Source organism: Podarcis tiliguerta (genome assembly GCF_965153285.1).
Source record: "Podarcis tiliguerta genome assembly, chromosome: 5".
NCBI lineage: Eukaryota > Metazoa > Chordata > Lepidosauria > Squamata > Lacertidae > Podarcis > Podarcis tiliguerta.
Genome location: NC_139538.1, coordinates 47,772,805 through 47,791,610, shown reverse-complemented (window position 1 = coordinate 47,791,610; position 18,806 = coordinate 47,772,805). Strand labels below are relative to the sequence as shown.

Here is an 18,806-nt window from a genome sequence, read left to right as displayed (position 1 = left end):
AAACAGAGTAGGTGGCAGATATTAGGTGCAATCATTTACGGTATTTGCAAGAGACAGATCAGATGCAATTTTATGCTTACATTAGCTCTTATATATAGCCTGTCACCACACAAACACATGGCCACCACATGACCACAGAAAAGATTGCAATTTTTCTACAAAACTCAAAACATGTATACCAACTGAACACTGAAAACATATTCAATTTAAAAGACAGGTGAAGGGGGAAATGACATTCTTTAAGATAGCTTCTACCAAGGCTAATGTCAAAAATCTAAATCACTTCAATAAAAACAGAATACAGCTTTAAGTAGCATCAAAAGACTATGTTTTCTGATTCTTCTTTTTTAAAGAAATCATGCAGTCCTAGAATCCAAAGCACATTCTAAAACTATTCTCATTTCCTCAACTCCATAGCAACATTGCACGCTCGCGCGCACGCACACACACACACACACATGCTCTGAATACAAAATGGAGACCTTTTTACATACACAGAGGGATTTCTTGTCCAAAGCTTTTAATGGATTTCATCTTTTGTAAGTACACCATTGCTGGCAACCATTCACTTCAAAGGAAATTTATTCTCCCATGAATAAAGCTGCCAAAAAGGAAAACAAGAACAACAAGAACACCATCGCCCCAGAGAGGAAAACATTAAAAATTAATTCACAGACTAGAACATTGCTGAATGTAGAATATTATACAGAAAAGAATATTTTTATATCCTTAACTGGCATTGCTATCAAAATCTGCTATCTAATCTAATCCTCCCAAATGAAAGCTACTGCCAGTTAAAATATAGTTGGTGGGTGTGTTCACATGTGCACACACAGGCACATCAGGGAAATAAAAGCATCATTTTAAACTTACATTAATGATTCTTAATGATGGCAGGATAACATCATGTCCCCGCCTTTAATTATTTGTCACTTATATAGTGCCACCAATTTGCTTTACAGAGCAGAAAAGAGATCCTTGCTCCAAGTAGCTTACAATTTAATTTGAAATAGGGGACAGAAGAGCAGGCAGTGGTAAACAGGGAAATTATATTGTTGTTTCAGTTACAGAAAGAGTGGCTGCTTTAATACTGCCAAAGAGGATAAAAGAGGGTGTGGATTTGCCCAAAATGTTTGTGTGCAAATTTATATGCAGAGATGCAAATTTACAAGTAAATGTCAATAGACTGTGGCCAAGTGATCTATGTACTGTACTTTGCTATTGTCCAGGTGTTCACTGTTGATGGGCAACTTCAAGGTCACTGCTTGCCCTTCCTATGGTCCTTTATCTTTAAACCTGACTTCAGTCAAATCTAGGTCATCTTCTAATAGAATGCGATCCTTTGACACCTCTTCAAATGGATGACTGTCCTTGCTTTTGTACAAATGTGGATTTGTCCTAAGCATGTATTACTGGATGATTTGGGTGCAGCATTAACCCAGCATTTATGTAAACATGAAACCACAGCATGGTTTACTTGTTATTTGTGCATTGTTGTTGTTGTTTAGTCATTTAGTCGTGTCTGATTCTACGTGACCCCATGGACCAGAGCACGCCAGGCACTCCTGTCTTCCACTGCCTCCTGCAGTTTGGTCAGACTCATGTTTGTAGCTTCGAGAACGCTGTCCTTCATGCTGTGGCGAAGGGGCTTGAATAACTCAGAGAAGCTATGAGCTATGCCATGCAGGGCCACCCAAGATGGACAGGTCATAGTGGAGAGTTTTGAACAAATGTGATTCACCTGGAGCAGGAACCGGCAAGCCACTCCAGTATCCCTGCCAAGAAAACTCCATGGACAAAGACACCAGGCATTTGTCCATACAGTTCTATAAAAATTAAAATCCCTCCCCCCCCCCCCAGGTCTGGGATACCCAGAGTTGGATCACCAGTACAGGTGCCATTGGGCAAAGTTTCATTTAGAAACTGATGAAAAACATAATTGAAATAGTATAGGCATTTGAATATATTGAGTTGAAATTTGCTCAGCCATTAAACTGTAATTATTCTGCCAGTAAAATGTAATTGTAAATATTATCATTATCTTCATTTTGCATTTTAATAACTTTTAATGTGTTGTGTAAGATGATTTCTCAGAAGAAGGCAGATCTGGAAAAAAAATATATCCTGAGCATGCTTACTTAAATATTAAATACTCATATATTTAAGTACTGGTCCTATGATTTTTAGGCACACATATTATTTTGAGGATCACTTTGCTCCTACATATTATTTTGAGGATCACTTTGCTCCTGAGATTTTTTCCAAGGGCACATACAGTTTTATGTTGTTTGCTCAGTAACTTTGTTGATAAGAGTGTGAAAAAAATGAAGGAAAAGATAATGTTGCTAACTCAATGTGCTTTTGTGCTTGGGTAACTCCCCAGTAGAATTTGTTATAAGAAGCAACACTATCTCCACAAACACATATCGTCCGCAGTGACATTCCTCTGACACTCACAGTAAAGGCTATCTTGTATATGATCATTTCCCTTTGGATACCATTGCTTTTATGTATGAAAAAAGCATGGAAAAATGTGTATGATGTCTCATGAGATGATGACCCATCTTGGGGATACCCCACACGGTGCCCTCCAGAAGTTGTTGGACTACAATTCCCATCAGTCCCGCCCATCATGCCCTATGGTCAGGGACGACGATGGGAGCTGTTGTCCAACAACATTGGCTAGCCATGGTCTGCATGTTGTTTTCCTGCATGGATATGCTAGACATGTAGAAAAGTGTGCCTTGAGTAAAGTAGGCTGACACTTAACACAATGACAAATCATTGTCAAGACAAATCAACCATTTACACAGGAATCCATGTTGTATCTGTGCTTTCCCCATTTTTCAGCTCACAGAAGAGAAGACTCAGGGAAGCAGTTTAAGTCATGGAAATGGTTAGGGGCTAAGCTTTACCAATCCACAGTGACATGGCTCTAATCAAAACAGGGCATTCTATAACTCCTTTTAGAAGAGATAAGAGATGCTGGGAGATTTGATCACAAAACTGCCAAGGCACATGAAGTGGTTGTAACGCATGGAAATTATAGTGGTGGTGGCTAGTGGCTGGAAACAATGCTGGCAAGGACAGTGGGGGCCTGGTAGGTGTTGGTAACCCAGACTGTTGTCCATGGGTAGGCAAACTAAGGCCCAGGGGCCGGATCAGGCCCAATCGCCTTCCAAATCCGGCCCACTGACAGGTCTGGTATCCGCATGTTTTTACATTAGTAGAATGTGTCCTTTTAGTTAAAATGCATCTCTGGCTTATTTGTGGGGCCTGCCTGGTGTTTTTACATGAGCAGAATGTATGCTTTTATTTAAAATGCATCTCTGGGTTATTTGTGGGGTATAGGAATTCGTTCAAAATATAGTCCAGCCCCCACAAGGTCTGAGGGACAGTGCACCGGCCCCCTGATGAAAAAGTTTGCTGACCCCTGCGGTTGTCAGTAGGCCATCAGAGCAGCTGTTGTCTCCACACAACTGCTTGGCATTTCTTTCTCTCAGCAGCAAGGGACTGAGCAAAGTGATAGCTGTCCACAAGTTTCTATGTGAAACTTGCAAGTAGGACTTGAGGGTAGAAGCATTCTCCCCTTCTGTGGCTTCCAGAAATTGGTATTCAGAAGCATTGCTGCCTCTGACTGTGGAGGCAGACAAGAGAGGACTTTGGTAACCCTTTCAGAATATGGTACCCTGTGCACCCTCAAATGGATATTCTCAGTTATGGATCATCTGAATTTTGTGTCTCTTTGGCTTGGCACCCTGTGTGGGGGAACCACTCACACCACCCTAAATCTGGTGCTGAGGCGGAGCGTAGTTCCTGGCTCCTATTGCTCACACCCTCTCTCTGCCTGCTTGCCTTTCCTTCAGCTTTGCCTGATTCTGCAGGAAGCATTGGGACCAACAGGCCTATCCAGAGTGAGGAAGCAAGCCAGGAGGACATGCTGCTTCTTGAAGGGTTAGTCATCACTTCTGCCTCTCTTCCCGGATCCCTACCACCTAGAGGGAGAGTGTAGATGACTGAAAAGTTGAGCAGCTGCTCTTTGCATCCCCATAAGCACTAGCGGCTGTTGTTTGTATTTATCTGTAAGCATCACTAAGCATCACCATGGACCCCATCTTCCTTATCACAGTGCCCAGAAAGGGTGCTAAAACAAGGAGGCAACAGTGCTCCTGAATACCAATATCTGCCAACCAGAAGGTGGGGAAGAGTGCTTTTGTGCCCGGATCCTGTTTGCGGGCTTCCTACAGGCATCTGGTTGGGCACTGTGAGAACAGGATGCAGTCTAGCATGGGGCCATGGCATGACCCAGCAGACTCTCCTTCGGTTCTTATGTAGGCTCTGTGCTACACCCCATCTGTGATGCAGAGCTCAGAGGAACCTGCAGGGGACGTTGCTGACTTCAAAGCTTTGGGGGGGGGGGAGACCTGCCCCCATCTTTCTTGCACGGCAGGGGATGGGAGGAGGGATTGTTATTCCTCCATTGCAGGGGGTTGGACTAGATCAGCGTTTCCTGCGGTGCCCCCAGGAGAAAATCGTGTAAATGGAGGGGGGGGGGGGAGAGAGATAACATGAGGCTAGGGGACCACAGAGGAAAATAAGAAGCGAACGGGGAAAATCAACATTTTTTAAATTAAAAAAATCCTGATGGGCAGGCTACCTGCTTGACCAATCACAAGTAAGAGGGATGCCCACCAGCTGGCAGGATTTTTGTTAGAGAGTAGGTTTTTGTTAGGAGGGCAGAACCTCAGCTTTGTATTGATTTTTACTTATTTGGGTGGCGGCTGCTCCCCTGCCTACATCCATGGGGGGCACAGGAAGGAAACAAGGTCGGAAGGTTGGGAAGCACTGAACTAGATTAACCTTGGGATCCTTCCAACTCTGCGACTCCCTTTTTCCTGCTTGATCTCCTCACCACCAGCAGCTGCTGATCCCGCCCCCCCCCTTCTAAAAATAGCAGGCCACGACCCACCCCCCAAGCTTCCACTATCAGCCAGGCGCTTCTGCCGCCTCCCCGCGAGCCCGGCCCGGGAGAGGCGGGTCGGCGTGTCCCCGGCGCCATGGCAACGGGCGCTCCGGAAATCGCGTCAGCATCCCGCCCTCCCCTGCCGGGGCCGCTTTAGCGAGGCAGCCAGTCCAGCCGGGCAGTCCGCCAGAGCAAGTGCCGGCGAGCCTGCGCCAGCGGCCCGATTAGGCAGCCCTGGGTGCCGCCGGCAAGGACGGGTCCCCCCCGCAGACGGCGCGGCTGCCCAAGGTGCCCCGGCGGGCGGCGCTGAGCCTGGAAGCAGCGGGTTGAAGGCAACGTGTTGAAGGGGCGCTGCTGGTAAGGCGAGCCTGGCGCTGCGGGAGGAGGAGGAAGAGGGGAGGCGCGCGCGGGAGGCTTGGACCAACGCAGTGCTGCCTCGGCCGGGGATGCTGGCGGGGGGTGTGGGGGGCGAGGTCGCGGTTTCGGCGGCTTGTGGCTCGGGGCAGGAGGAGGGCAACGAGGCAGCATCGCCTCCTGCGCGCCCCAAGGCTGTGACAGCACAGCAAGGAATGTAACGCATTGCATTGTTTATGAACTTGGAAGTAAAGGAGCCCTGCGTCCAAGGAAGGGGCAGTGCCTTGAAATAAGGGACAGGTGGCAAGGGTCAGAAGCAGCAACATGCATGCATGGACCCATGTGCGGAGGAGCTGCGCCCGGTGATTCAGCACCGGGTGGAGGGGGTTGGAATATGGAGCTGGACCTCTTTCTGGCCAGCCTAAGAGCTGTGGGAGGAAGGAAGCAAGAGTACTAGAAGCGAGCATGGTAGTGCCATTGTAAAATGTGCCCTCTGTAAGTCATAGCTGAGCTCTTTAGGATGTTCAAAAGTTATGAGTTATGGGCTTCTAGCAAAAATATGTGTGTTGCTTTTGTTACTAGCAACGTGTGTGGTGTGGTGTGGAGAGTGGTTCTTGCAAAAGCCTGGCTGCTTGAGGCCCATTTGCGCCAATGCATCTCTGTGTTTTTATGTTGGTGCCTTTTGTACCAAACATAAAAGTGGACGGAAACAAAAAGTGGATGAAAGACGTTCTTTCAGCTGTGAGAACCAGCTTAGTGCATTTGGACTTGAGTTCAGAGTAGATGCTGGAAGGAAAGCCAATTTCCTTGTTAATATGGGCTGCTTCTCCTTCTCCCCTTTTCTTTTGACCCTGCAGTTGTCCGTCACTGGTGTACTTAACTAACCCTGTGTGAAAGTCCTTTCAACCATCTTGCCAACTTGGCTTAGATGGGTGCCGTTCCCCTGGTGATTACTTAGCTTGAGTGAAATCCCTTGGCAGTAGCCTTCTGCTACTCAGAGATATTCAACACCTGATACTACCGTCTGGCAGTTGTGCTTTATTTATAGCAGAGCTTTTGACCCTGCTGTGTATCCTTACACGATGCTGCTTCAAATTAGGCTAAAGTTCCTGGTTTTAACTGTCCATAATTTATAAGCTACTCAAAGAGCAGGGTCTGAAAGAGGAACCTTTTGCTTCTCTAGAGATCATGTGAATTTCCCCTTTTTAAATTAATGTGCACTCAGTCCCTATCCTTGTTTACTTGGGAATAAGTCCTAATGGGTTCAGTGTGACTTAGTTCCAGGTGAGCCTGGAAAAGGCCGTAGATCTCTTTTTCATTGGCCATGGAGCATCATGTTCCTAATGATGATGATAATTGCTGTTGGTGAGTTCTAGCATACCTTTTTCCATACTAATTAACAGGGTGCGGTAGCTGTGAAAAAGGCAAGTTCGATGCTAGGGATCATTAGGAAAGGAATTGAAATTAAACAGTTTGAAATTATATACCCTTGGATCATGGGAATCAACATGTTCACTAGTTTGCTTTTTGCAGAATAATATATTGCATTATGAATGTTTATGCAGCGTCAGTGTTGGCATACTAAAATGGCATGCTTCTTGAGTACTGAAGTCTTGAGATTTCCTCTTTGTATCCTAGTTTCTATGGCAATTGTTATTTAGTTTTATATCAACATTTATATACCACTTGTTTGTAATGAAACATCAAAGCAGTTTGAAAACAGAATGAAACAACAAAATAAGTAACCCCCTTGTTAAAAACATTAAAAATATTTATAATCAGCATTAAGCTGAAATCATGTTAACAACACATGACAGTTTGTATATGTCTGGATAAAAAGTAAAGGACCCCTGACAGTTAAGTCTAGTCACAGATGACTCTGGGGTTGTGGCGCTCATCTCGCTTTACAGGCCGAGGGATACAGCATTTGTCTGCAGACAGTTTTTCCGGGTCATGGGGCCAGCATGACTAAAGTGCTTCTGGCGGAACCAGAGCAGCGCACGGAAATGCTGTTTACCTTCCCGCCAGAGTAGTACCTATTTATCTACTTGACTTTGACGTGCTTTCAAACTGTTAGGTTGGCAGGAGCTGGAACCAAACAACGGGAGCTCACCCCCGTCGCGGGGATTCAAACTGCCGACCTTTTGATCGGCAAGCCCTAGGCTCAGTGGTTTAGACCACAGCGCCGCCCGTATAGACTTGCCTAAAGAAAAATGTTTTTAGCAAGTGACCAAAAGTGAAGGCGCTCACCTGATGCCAATAGGCAGAGGGTTCCAAAGTGTGGGATATGGCAGCAGGGATGCAGGTTAGAGAAGGGTGTGGGTTTTCAGTTCTGCTCACGCATGTTCACTTCCCTTGTAGTAATTTGCACTCCCCTCTTCATATGTGAATGGAGCAGATGTGAAGACCAAATGTGACTTCCAAAATGAGATTGGGCTACTGAAAGGGAACAAGTTTATAATTTGACCACAAAGCCTCATGGTGAACATGTTTACTTGGAAGTGAATATCAGAGTGTGTACATGGGATTGTAGCTTCAGGGAACAAAGAGAAGAAGCAAGTGATCTTTGGAAAGAGGAACATACTATGTCACTTATAAGAAAGATTTCTCCGGCATGCCGCATAGTTGTTTTCTTTAACACTGACTCTTTTCTTTTCTAGCTCATGATATTGAATATAAGTTCTGTGTCATGGATGACGCTGCTTTGTCACTTGGAGCAATAGATGTTTCCTATTCTTCTTCCTTGGCAGAATGCACTGTGACTAGATGTAAACACTCCAGTGAAGAATGGGTATGTAAGATATAGCTTTCAGTTTTTTCATAAGCACCTTGTTGCTTAAGTGTAGAATTATTCTCCCAGTGTTAAGAAAATCAGCTTACACTTCTGCTTATTTCAGAAAATTAGGAATGCACCTCAGTACATTTATGAGGAAGGGTAGTAAGTTTTTCTGCTGGTGATAATCTCTGCTGTGATGATAATCTCTGCTTGAAACATAAAAGATTCTCTATTTGTAACTGTTAAATATGAAATGCAAAAAAATCAAGAGTTTAAAATAATGCATAAAGAGATGGGTTTATACCATGACTAATGACTTTGTGGTCTAAATAAGATGTACTGTAATAGATATGGGGGATTTCTGGGCGATCTAATGCAGATTTTAAAAAATCTGAAAATGCACGCTCTGGACTTGAAATAGGCATGAGGAGTAGTGAATAGATAGGTCTGGGTGGAGCATAAAGATACTCATGAAATGAAGGAGATGATGAGAATTGTAGGGTAGGAAAAATACCTATTATGTACTATTGATGGGTGAGGAGAAACTTGAACCTGAAACTCAGAGATTTGGAGAGATGGTCAGAGCAATAAAAGAGAAGGCTGGAAAGATGAGCTAAAAGTTTGTTTAGTGTTGCAAACTGTCCCTGGTGAAATCATAGTAAGAAAAGCTAAGAAACGAGTAGGGTTGTTAGAGGGTCTTCACTTTGTTTATTTTAATAAATCTGGGTGAATATTAGTCAAATGCTACTAATGAAAGTGTGGAATGATTACTTTTTTTCTGGTTAAGCTTTACCTTTAATTTGGCTTTCTGACTTTTGTATCTGCTCTAACCTCTTCAATTTAGATCTAGTCTTTTTTGTGTCCCTCTATTACTTGTAATTCTTGCTGTATTTAGAGGCCAGCCCTGGACATGTGTACTCAGAAATAAGCCCATGGGATTGTCATGGGACTCCCAAGCAAGTGTACATAGGATTGCAGCACTTGTTTGTTTTTATGCACTTCCCCATCACGCTATATGTTTTAAAAAACTTACCATATGTGGTAACTTCTCCCCTGCAAATCCTACATGTGATCTTAACAAAAAAACACCCAAGCAAGCATCAGGAAGATAAATTGATAGATATAGTAAATGGAATATTTAAGCACAAAATTAACAGCCATATTTGATTTTTATAATTCCATTTTAATCTTATACTTTCCATTTTGTCATCATGCAATGTTGTGCAAATGGAGCTTATTTAATGTGCAGTAGGGTTGTAACATGTTAGGACATTTGGCATTTTACAAGTGTATCTATACATCTTGAACAGTGGTTGGAATTTTGGGATTTTATAGGCATGGAAGTTTTGGCCTTGGATCACATCTTGTTATTAAAAGATTAACCTTTAGTCATGTAATTGGGTAATAAACTTTGGCCAGGTCAAGACTTAGAGTCTGATCTGTTTCAGCAAGAGGATTATGCTTGCACAGGAATCTGTGTTGAAGTCAGTGTATCTTTTAAAGGGTTCTGCGTTCTCTGTTTCATATATAGGAAAGAGTGTATGGACTTTAATGTGCTATCTTCACATACTGTATTTTACTGTTTTCTAGGGAGAGTGCAATTCTAGGCCTACTGTCTTCCGATCAGCCACTCTGAAATGGAAAGAGACCCTACTTGGCCGGAATCGGCCCTTTGTGGGGCGCTGTTGCTACGTATGCACTCCTCAAAGCCGGGTAAATTAGATTATATTGGTAACTAATTGAAACACACTTTCCATGTAATAACATTCACAGTAAAAGGTAAAGGGACCCCTGACCATTAGGTCCAGTTGTGACCGTCTCTGGGGTTGCGGTGCTCATCTTGCTTTATTGGCCGAGGGAGCCGGCGTACAGCTTCCGGGTCATGTGGCCAGCATGACTAAGCTGCTTCTGGTGAACCAGAGCAGCACATGGAAACACTGTTTACCTTCCCGCTGGAACGGTACCTATTTATCTACTTGCACTTTGACGTGCTTTAGAACTGCTAGGTTGGCAGGAACATTCACAGTAGCTGGCATCTAATTGTTTCAATTCAGATTCTACTTTGTCACAGTTGGTTTGTGTTCCGTGTCCTTGTTTTAAAGAAAGGCACCATAATATATTAACTCTGTGGTCCTTATGAAGCCATGACTGGAAATAGAAGACATGTTTCTCTCTTAACTTTCAGGACAAGCTCTTTAATGCTAGTATCCCTTCTTTGGGCCTTCGAAATGTCATCTATATTAATGAAACACACACAAGGTAAGCCTTCTTCTTTTTGTTACTGTTCACAACGCAGTTGCCCAGTTTGCATGTTGCATTAAGCCATAGCATAAAACAAACTATGTTGGTTCATATCACTGTTCATTCATATTAAGCCCAGGATGGAGAACCTCCTACTCATGGGCCAAATCACACCCATCAAGGGGCCTGAAATGGCCGGTGAGGCTGTTCTCTCCACTTCCCCAGCCATGCTCACGTGCTGCTTACCTGACATATTGCAATCGTACTTTCAGTTGTTCCTTGGCAAGCACAGACTGCATTTTGTGCCTTTTAAATTGGCACTGAAGTTGAGCTGATGCCTGCAGAAAGTGGGTCTTATTAGTTGGCTCTAAATTCAAATTCCTGGCAGGCTGCGAGCCCTGCTTTCAGTGGGAATCCCTGCATCAATCCAGATTTTTAAATGAAAAAATGTGCTTCTGATTCTGCATTTGAAGTTGAATTGCCTGACGTCATGTACCATCTGGTGACTGACGGGTGGGCAGTTCCGCCCACCTCTCAAAAGTGGATATGGTATGCAACTTGGATTCTGTTCCTCACACCTAAAGTACACCGTAGGTTGTTTTAAACAGTAGTTAAATGTGATGTGTGAGCCAAGCCAATATGTATGGTATTATTGTTGGGGATAAGCAAGAAGAATGAAAACCCAGATGTGTTAATGTTGTTCTTTCACTGAATTAACTTCCAGAATAGGCTACGTATTGGCTTGCAGCTCATACATACATATTTGCGAGTGACTTGAGAGCAGAGCTTTCTGAACTGTGTGTCACGACACATTAGTGTGTCGACTGCAGTGCGTAGGTGTGTCACACAAACGCTCCCCACATGCTTCCCAGGGCTGGAAAGAAGTTAGTTTAACCTTCGGTTTGCTAATAAAGCTGAATTACCATGTCACAAAATGATGCATGTCTAAAAAGTGTGTCACCAACATGAAAAGTTTGGAAAGCTCTGGCTTACAGTAATGAGAAACAATGAGTTCACGTGCTGTACTCATTGCAGAATCACAAATGTACAGGTTGAGCTTGCACTACTAACATAAATAGATGTTGCTGTCAACTAAAAAGCAGGATCCACAAAATATAACCGGGTTTTTTGTCAGCCAAATTTTCTACTAGCCAGTTGTGAAGTCCACTCCTACCACGGTACTGCAACAATATTGGGTACAGTTTTTGTAACAGATACTGTTTCATCAGACTTGATGAAATTGTGTATTAGTAAATCCAAATAGTAAATCTTATTCATTATGTGGCTTTTGACTTTCATCTACATATTTTAAAGACTTTCATCTCTGAATATATGGTGATTATAAAAAACAACACCACATAAAATGCTGCACAAAAAATGCATTTTTTTGGTAGAAAACCTGGAGTGTTGGAAAGAATAGATTTCGATCAGTAAGATGTATATCTCATTCTCTGACCAAGAAAAAATGTAACAGAAGTGAGGAAATAATTACAAGTTTTAGCAAGCACAAGGTTGGCAAAGGATGGCCTATAGCAGTTTTCTTTCAAGCTAAATTACTGCAACTTGATCCCCCAAAGGGCATAGTAAAGCTACTCGTGAGTTTCTTTCTAATCAAATCTTATGGTAAAACCAGATATCTGTTGGATTGTAAGAATATAGACATACTTTTGAATGAATACATTGCTGAATACCTAATTTAAAGTAGCTTTGAAAGTTCCAGACTTTTATTAAACAACAGCAGCAGCAAAATGCAGTGTTAGCACAACTTAGATATTTCTTTTGTTCTCTTTAGTAGACAGTCATATCAAAAAAGGATTTATGTATTCGGGACTATTCACAGAGACAGTCTGTTAAATAGTACATTTAAAAATAGTACATGCAAAATCAATACATTAATGGGCTGTAAAACGTTTGTTGGTTGCAAATGCAATGGATTTGATCCTCAGAATTCCATCACATTTTAAGGTTTGCAAGCATCTACTTACCAATATTTTCTGGTACTAGGCAGCCATCAATATGATTTTCACATTGTAACGGCTTTGACCCGGGTGGCGCTGTGGATAAAAGCCTCAGCGCCTAGGACTTGCCGATTGAAAGGTCGGCAGTTCGAATCCCCGTGGCGGGGTGCGCTCCCACTGCTCGGTCCCAGCGCCTGCCAACCTAGCAGTTCGAAAGCACCCCCGGGTGCAAGTAGATAAATAGGGACCGCTTACTAGCGGGAAGGTAAATGGCGTTCCGTGTGCTGCGCTGGCTCGCTAGATACAGCTTGTCACGCTGGTCACGTGACCCGGAAGTGTCTGCGGACAGCGCTGGCTCCCGGCCTATAGAGTGAGATGAGCGCACAACCCTAGAGTCTGTCAAGACTGGCCCGTACGGGCAGGGGTACCTTTACCTTTACCTTTAGCGGCTTTGAAGGCCATTTAGATTCGAAGACAGTGTCTTCATTTCATTCTTAAAGGAACCTTAACCATGCATTAAAGCAAGGGTGGCAGACATGTGACTCTCCAAATGTTAGTGGGCTCCAACTTTCAACACAGCCAAGGGTCAGGAATGATAGGAGCGACATGTTAGGGGCCACAAGTGCCCCATTCCTGAATTAAAGGATAGAAGATTGGCTCTAGTGGTACCTATGGATGAATGGAAAGGCACTTCCGGTCATGCAGTGCAGCTTCCCTACATTCCACCCCCACAACCACTGCAGTCCCTCCCTCTTCATCATTGCCCACAATTCTGTAAGATTTCCTTATCATCAAGCAGTTAGTGGGATATGCTGCCGTCATTTACACGTGTGCATGATTTTTTATTGAAGTGCAATGATGTGAGAATTTGTGTTTGCTTGGATTGGTTAATAGAATGTGTGGCTTTGGGGTCAATAAGTAAAGGGCACAGTGTCAAGTATCTGTGGATAACAGCTTAATAAACAAAAGCTTGGAAGGAAGATTGCTTTAATATTTTCTTTTTCATACTGTGTAATACCTACACACTTTGATCAAACTAGCCTTAAAACAAAAAAAGTGTTTGCCTTAACTCTTAGCCTCACCAATTTAAGATTTACCCTTTCTGATTGACCCCCTACTTATTTAATCAATTTACCAATTAAAGTTAGTTCTGATAGGGACATGATTGACAATATTGAATGCAATATTTCTCATTGTTGTGTTTTGCTAAGTTACTGTGTATTGTTGTAGGCACAGAGGTTGGCTTGCGAGGCGACTCTGTTATGTTCTTTTCGTGCAAGAACGGGATGTTCATAAGGGTATGTTTGCAAATAATGTGACAGAAAATGTGCTGAAAAGCAACAGGTAAGAAATTAAAATACCATTGTTTTTTGTAAAGTTCCATTGTCAATACAGTTTATTGGGTTTCTTTGAAAAAGAACTGTCCTTTTTGAGAAATCCCATTTGTAAATCAATGAAGCCGAGTTTGCTACTATTTATGCCCAGTGCCTGATATTTTACATACTTGTTTCCACAATTTTGGAATCTGCAGGCAACCATTATGAAGGCATCTGTGTATAATGTGTCAAATTGTGTGACATAAAGTTAATTTGAGTTGTACGCCAGCTTTTCTATTGCAGCCTTCCCCAACCTGTTGCCGTCCAGAAGTTCTAGACTACAACTCCTATCGGCTCCAGTCAACATGGTCAGTGGTCAAGGATAATAGGAGTTATAGTTCATCAACATCTACAGGTATCAGGTTGAGGAAGGCTGCTTTTCAGTGACTAGTTACTGCTCCCCAGATGTTGAAGACTTATAAAATCTTTATAGGCTTTATACTGGCTTTACACTGAGATATTTTGCCTTGTGCATTTGAGGTATGTGTATATGTGTGTGCTGTTCTACTTGGAAAGTGTCACTGTACTGGAACCTTAATTTAAAAAGTACTCATGAGTAAATATAATTGCACTACAAGTTCTCCTACATTCTGTAGCTATACATTCTGTCTGTCTGTGTCTATGAGAGATGCATCTCAAAAATGCATGAAATATTGAGCTTATTTTAATAATCATCTTACTTTATTTGTAAGAGTGCAGAATGCTATTGCACAGGAAGCTTCAGAAATGTCTGCTGTGAGTGGCTCTGGTCAGCCAGACCCCAGAAATGTCAACAAGGTCAAGAAGCAAGCTAGAAAAATTCTGCAGGAAATGGTAGCAAATGTCTCGCCTGCTTTGATCAGGTAATGAAACTAGATCATGGTTGCTGGTGTCAGGGGGTGCTGAAATACAACCTGTGTTCACATGGAGATAACTGTTTCTACTTGCCTCAGATTTCTGCTTCTCTTATCTGTGGTGTAAGCTGAACTCAAAGCCCTGGTATTTGCCCTTGAAGAATATATAGTGTGTGTGTCTTGCGTCATAGTCTAATACAGACTTTTCCATGAAACAAAATAACATTTTGTCATAAATGAATTTCATGTTATCATCACGAAGTTACTCTTCATTTTCAAACTGGATGTAAACTTCTTGCTACATTTACTAAGGCTGCAACAACTGTTGTCTGTTTTGGGGTTTTTTTAAGAAACAACCTGTTTGTTTCATATAGAATTTTTGCAACTGTTACACTTTTTTCATGACTGCTGATTTAGTTGCTTCTGTTCTGTGTTTCTACAGTAGTGTCGGTTTTAAAGGCAGCATGTTTCTGTGTGTATGCTTCTCTTATATTGTTTCATTCTGCTTGAAACTAAAATGGATATAAAACACGAATATTATTAAATGTTGGCTCAACTTTTATTGCCCCTTTTAGGTTAACGGGATGGGTGTTGCTGAAATTATTTAACAGTTTTTTTTGGAATATCCAGATTCACAAAGGCCAATTGGAGATGGTGAAAGCAGCAACAGAGGTAATAAAATCCCTGAGGCAAAAAAAAAAAAAACCCTTCAGAGGAGAAATATGACATTGTTCCATTTCTAATATTGTTTGGGCCTTACAGGACTATCTTAACAATTTGGCAAAATAAATCAATCTTTTTTTCTTTTTTTTTTGAAATAATTTTTATTAACAGGCCAATCACATCACATTGTTCAAATCACATTAGTTCCAGATTATACAGCCAAATTTTAAAATTTTGGGGGGTACCCATACATCAAGCTCCGCACGAGTCCAAAATTCCAGATGACTCCAGACATCACTTATTTGCTGCTTTTATTAAACAGTTCCATCCAGTTCGATTCGGATAGACCTTTATTACTTTCTTTCTCTTCTTGTTGTTATCATTTATTCCTTTCTTTGCGATCTCTGATGATTTTCACAAACAGATTGAAGATTTGGCGTCTCTGTGTGGGTTTTGTGCTCTTCCAAGCTCATATTATTCAGGAACGACCTCTTTTAAATACTTCCATAAACAAAGTTAATCTTCGGTCGGTCCATTATTTTTCCTCAGGCTAGCCCAATAAATCAGACAAATCAGGGGGCTCTGTCAGGTCAAACTTGCATTCCAACCTTCCTTCTCTTTCAAGTAATCCTGAATCTCCTCCCCCTATTCCTTCTGTTCCTTCTCCGGCCAGCCTGTCTTGGCGAGACGCCATATTTTTTTAACTGCGTCATAGAAATTTTCCTCCTTCTCGCCATTCGATCTTCTCTTATTGTAATTATTTCCTCCCACACAGTCTTAAAGTTCTGTTTATGATTATTAAAACGCGACGATCTTATTTCTTTCTGGGGTGGAGGATTATTATAGTCATATCATGCAAAGGAAATAGAAAGAGTTTTTTCCTCCACCCCCCCCCCCTCGTTCCAGCCTTACATTCTCATAGTGGTAATTCATCAAAAGATTTACTTATCCATCCGTCACTCCCGGTCACAGAGATGCATTAATCAGCAGTTTTATCGTCGAGCTTCACTTGATATATGTGCTTCAGCCTTCTTTCCAATCCGTTATTTCCAATTAGTTCCAATTATAATTCCAAGCTGAAGCAACCAGCACGCGCTGATTGGAATCGGCGTCGGGAAGATCTGATTCCATCGAGGGCTTGTGCCAAGTGTTCCGCACCCCCGTCTCTTGGATCAGGGGGTGCATTATGAACACGGCTGGCAGGGCAGTCCCCCCCATACCCTTGGGGGGGCCAGGAAGGCTGCCAACTTCCCATAGCAGCCCCTTAATACCTCGTATGGGTCAGAGAGATGTTATTGTCGGCCATCTTCCAACGCGCCACCTAGTGGCCCCCCGGCAAAATAAATCAATCTTAGCACACTGGAATTCAATCTGAAAAGACTCAATATGGGCCAAATTCACCTAGATCTAATTACTGGAGTTAACTGTGCTTAGTTTGGAATGAAATCCATTTGTCAAGAGTTGTGAAATACATATGTGCATTTATTATTTACTAAAACCAGCCACTCTGTAGCCATAGATAATATCCTTAAAAGCACTTTTCTCAACTATGCAATGTTACGTAGTGTTTGCATACAACTGTATTCAGTGAAAATAAAAGCTTGCATATAATCAGAATTATTTGGGGGATACTTAATAACTTTTTATAATACAAGTGCCTCCTGCTCCCCACCTCTACTCACCCCATGCTGGCAATTCAGATGTTTTTCAGTAGAATTCAGTAGAAAGTGTACCTACCTGGCCTGCATTACTTGTCAAAAACACATTTTAGCTTTTAAAAATACAGTTTTAAAACCACATTATTTGGGTATTTATATAATTGCTTCTTTTCTTCTTCTTACAGCTGAATTTGCCGCTTATATTTCTACCCGTTCACAAATCTCATATTGACTACCTGCTTCTCACGTTCATTCTTTTCTGTCATAACATCAAAGCACCGTACATTGCTGCAGGGAATAATCTGAATATCCCCATTTTCAGGTAATGTTCTATTCATGTATACTTTCACTTTGTTCATTTCGATCATGTGGATTACTGTATCAAAATCCTAGCTAAATGAACGTTCATATGCTGGCAAATAAATTTTGTGCTTACCTTGCAGTGCCCCAGTAACTGTCTTGATTGTTTTAACACTTGGCCTGCAATTGCTGGAATAATTTTATATTGGCAAAGGAATCCAATTAATATGCCAGTAGTGGTTATATTCTTGCATTCTAATGTCATTATTGTTGTTGTTTAGTCGTTTAGTCGTGTCCGACTCTTCGTGACCCCATGGACCAGAGCACACCAGGCACTCCTATCGTCCCCTGCCTCCCGCAGTTTGGTCAGACTCATTATTAGCATATCAAAAAACAGTGCACTCAAACCAGTGAAGGCTTTGGCCCCAATCCTTAGTTGTTCGTAACACTTGGTGGTGCCTGGTACATTTTCCCAAGGTCATCAGAATAAGCATTCAGTTAATTTAGTGAGCTTCAAAGGTGTGTAATTCTTGGCCGTTAATGGAGCAGAATGTTTTCAGCCATAGAAAGTGAGGCAGATGTAACTTCCTTGATAAAACGTACATCAGCAGATAGGCACACGTCATGTTTAGATATGCTGTAGTCTGCTTCATGTTCATATAACACAAGATAATGTATGTGGCACCTTCTAAATATGATTGCGAGTCTTGGCGGTGATATGTCTAATATTATGCAGGCTTATTTGGAAATAAGTTTCAGTGAGTTGACGGACCCAAGTAAGTGTTAATAGGATTTTAATCTCTGAAATGGTAGACGATATAGTCAGAACAATCTTCTATAGTGTAGTTTTATTAAATTCTATAGTAGCCTTTTATTCAGCTTTATATGCTGTTATTAGGTATAAATAATAGAGAGCCACAATTTTAAGTCACAAAATGTTAGGCCACAAATTTTTGGCTAGATGGGAGGCCCTTTATACAAATAGTTGTGTGACTTGATATTTTTCTTCCCCATTTTTCATTGATCTGACCAGAATAATTGGTTAGAGTTGCAAATGCTGTAAGAATTTTATATGAAAATTGTGAACCGCTTTGCTAATTTTCTGTTATCCCAATGTATACCATACTGACATTTTTGTTTGTTACTTCCTTAAATTTCCACCTGTTTATATTCTAAGGCATAGGAGGGACTTCAGGCTTGTTCTACTTCTATATATGTAATATTGCAATCTTCGTCAGGCCAAATAAGTCTTGTCTGGCTGAACCAGTAAAGATCTCTAGTACAAGGCAATTTTAATAACAAAATTGTAGTGTCAAAACTTTTCTTAATTTAGCCTTTAAGAACAAGTGACATAGGAAATAATTAGTAAATTGTGTTCTGAAAGTAAAGTTGTTTAAAAACAGCTGGAGCCAAAATTATACCGCTTTGAAAAATGTATATATTGGTAGTCACCATAAAAGGATTTCTACGAAGCCTGTTGTCCCTAATTTCTATGTACGGAGAGCTTGTGCTCATATATGGACAACCAACATTTGTCTGCAGCACCACAGAACTTAATGTGTCGCTTTCTCATGCAGAGAGAACAATCATTGTGTTGTACGGTTATATCACACTGTGGACACAACTGCCTGTGCTAGTGTTAACATTCTTAGCCTTTTAATAAAAATAGGTATTTCTTTATCCA

At 41.8% G+C, this 18,806-nt stretch overlaps 2 protein-coding genes across 4 annotated transcripts in view; one reads left to right on the top strand and one right to left on the bottom strand.

Moving 5' to 3' along the window:
* TECTB (tectorin beta) overlaps window positions 1-7,967 on the bottom strand; it is a 35,795-nt gene extending 27,828 nt beyond the window's left edge. The window contains exon 1 of the mRNA XM_083441728.1: window positions 7,568-7,967. The gene's annotated coding sequence lies outside the window, so the exon portion shown is untranslated. The remainder of the gene's footprint in view (window positions 1-7,567) is intronic.
* GPAM (glycerol-3-phosphate acyltransferase, mitochondrial) overlaps window positions 5,119-18,806 on the top strand; it is a 35,467-nt gene continuing 21,779 nt past the window's right edge. For 2 of the 3 annotated variants that reach the window (XM_083441701.1, XM_083441699.1), the window contains exons 1-8: window positions 5,119-5,320; window positions 7,978-8,108; window positions 9,684-9,806; window positions 10,279-10,352; window positions 13,523-13,636; window positions 14,361-14,510; window positions 15,077-15,173; window positions 17,008-17,144. In XM_083441701.1, the coding sequence (XP_083297827.1) occupies window positions 8,007-8,108; window positions 9,684-9,806; window positions 10,279-10,352; window positions 13,523-13,636; window positions 14,361-14,510; window positions 15,077-15,173; window positions 17,008-17,144 (797 nt within the window). In that variant the 5' untranslated portion in view covers window positions 5,119-5,320; window positions 7,978-8,006. Of the gene's footprint in view, window positions 5,321-5,508; window positions 5,813-7,977; window positions 8,109-9,683; window positions 9,807-10,278; window positions 10,353-13,522; window positions 13,637-14,360; window positions 14,511-15,076; window positions 15,174-17,007; window positions 17,145-18,806 lie in introns of those variants that run through there. The other variant, XM_083441700.1, reaches the window with a different exon arrangement.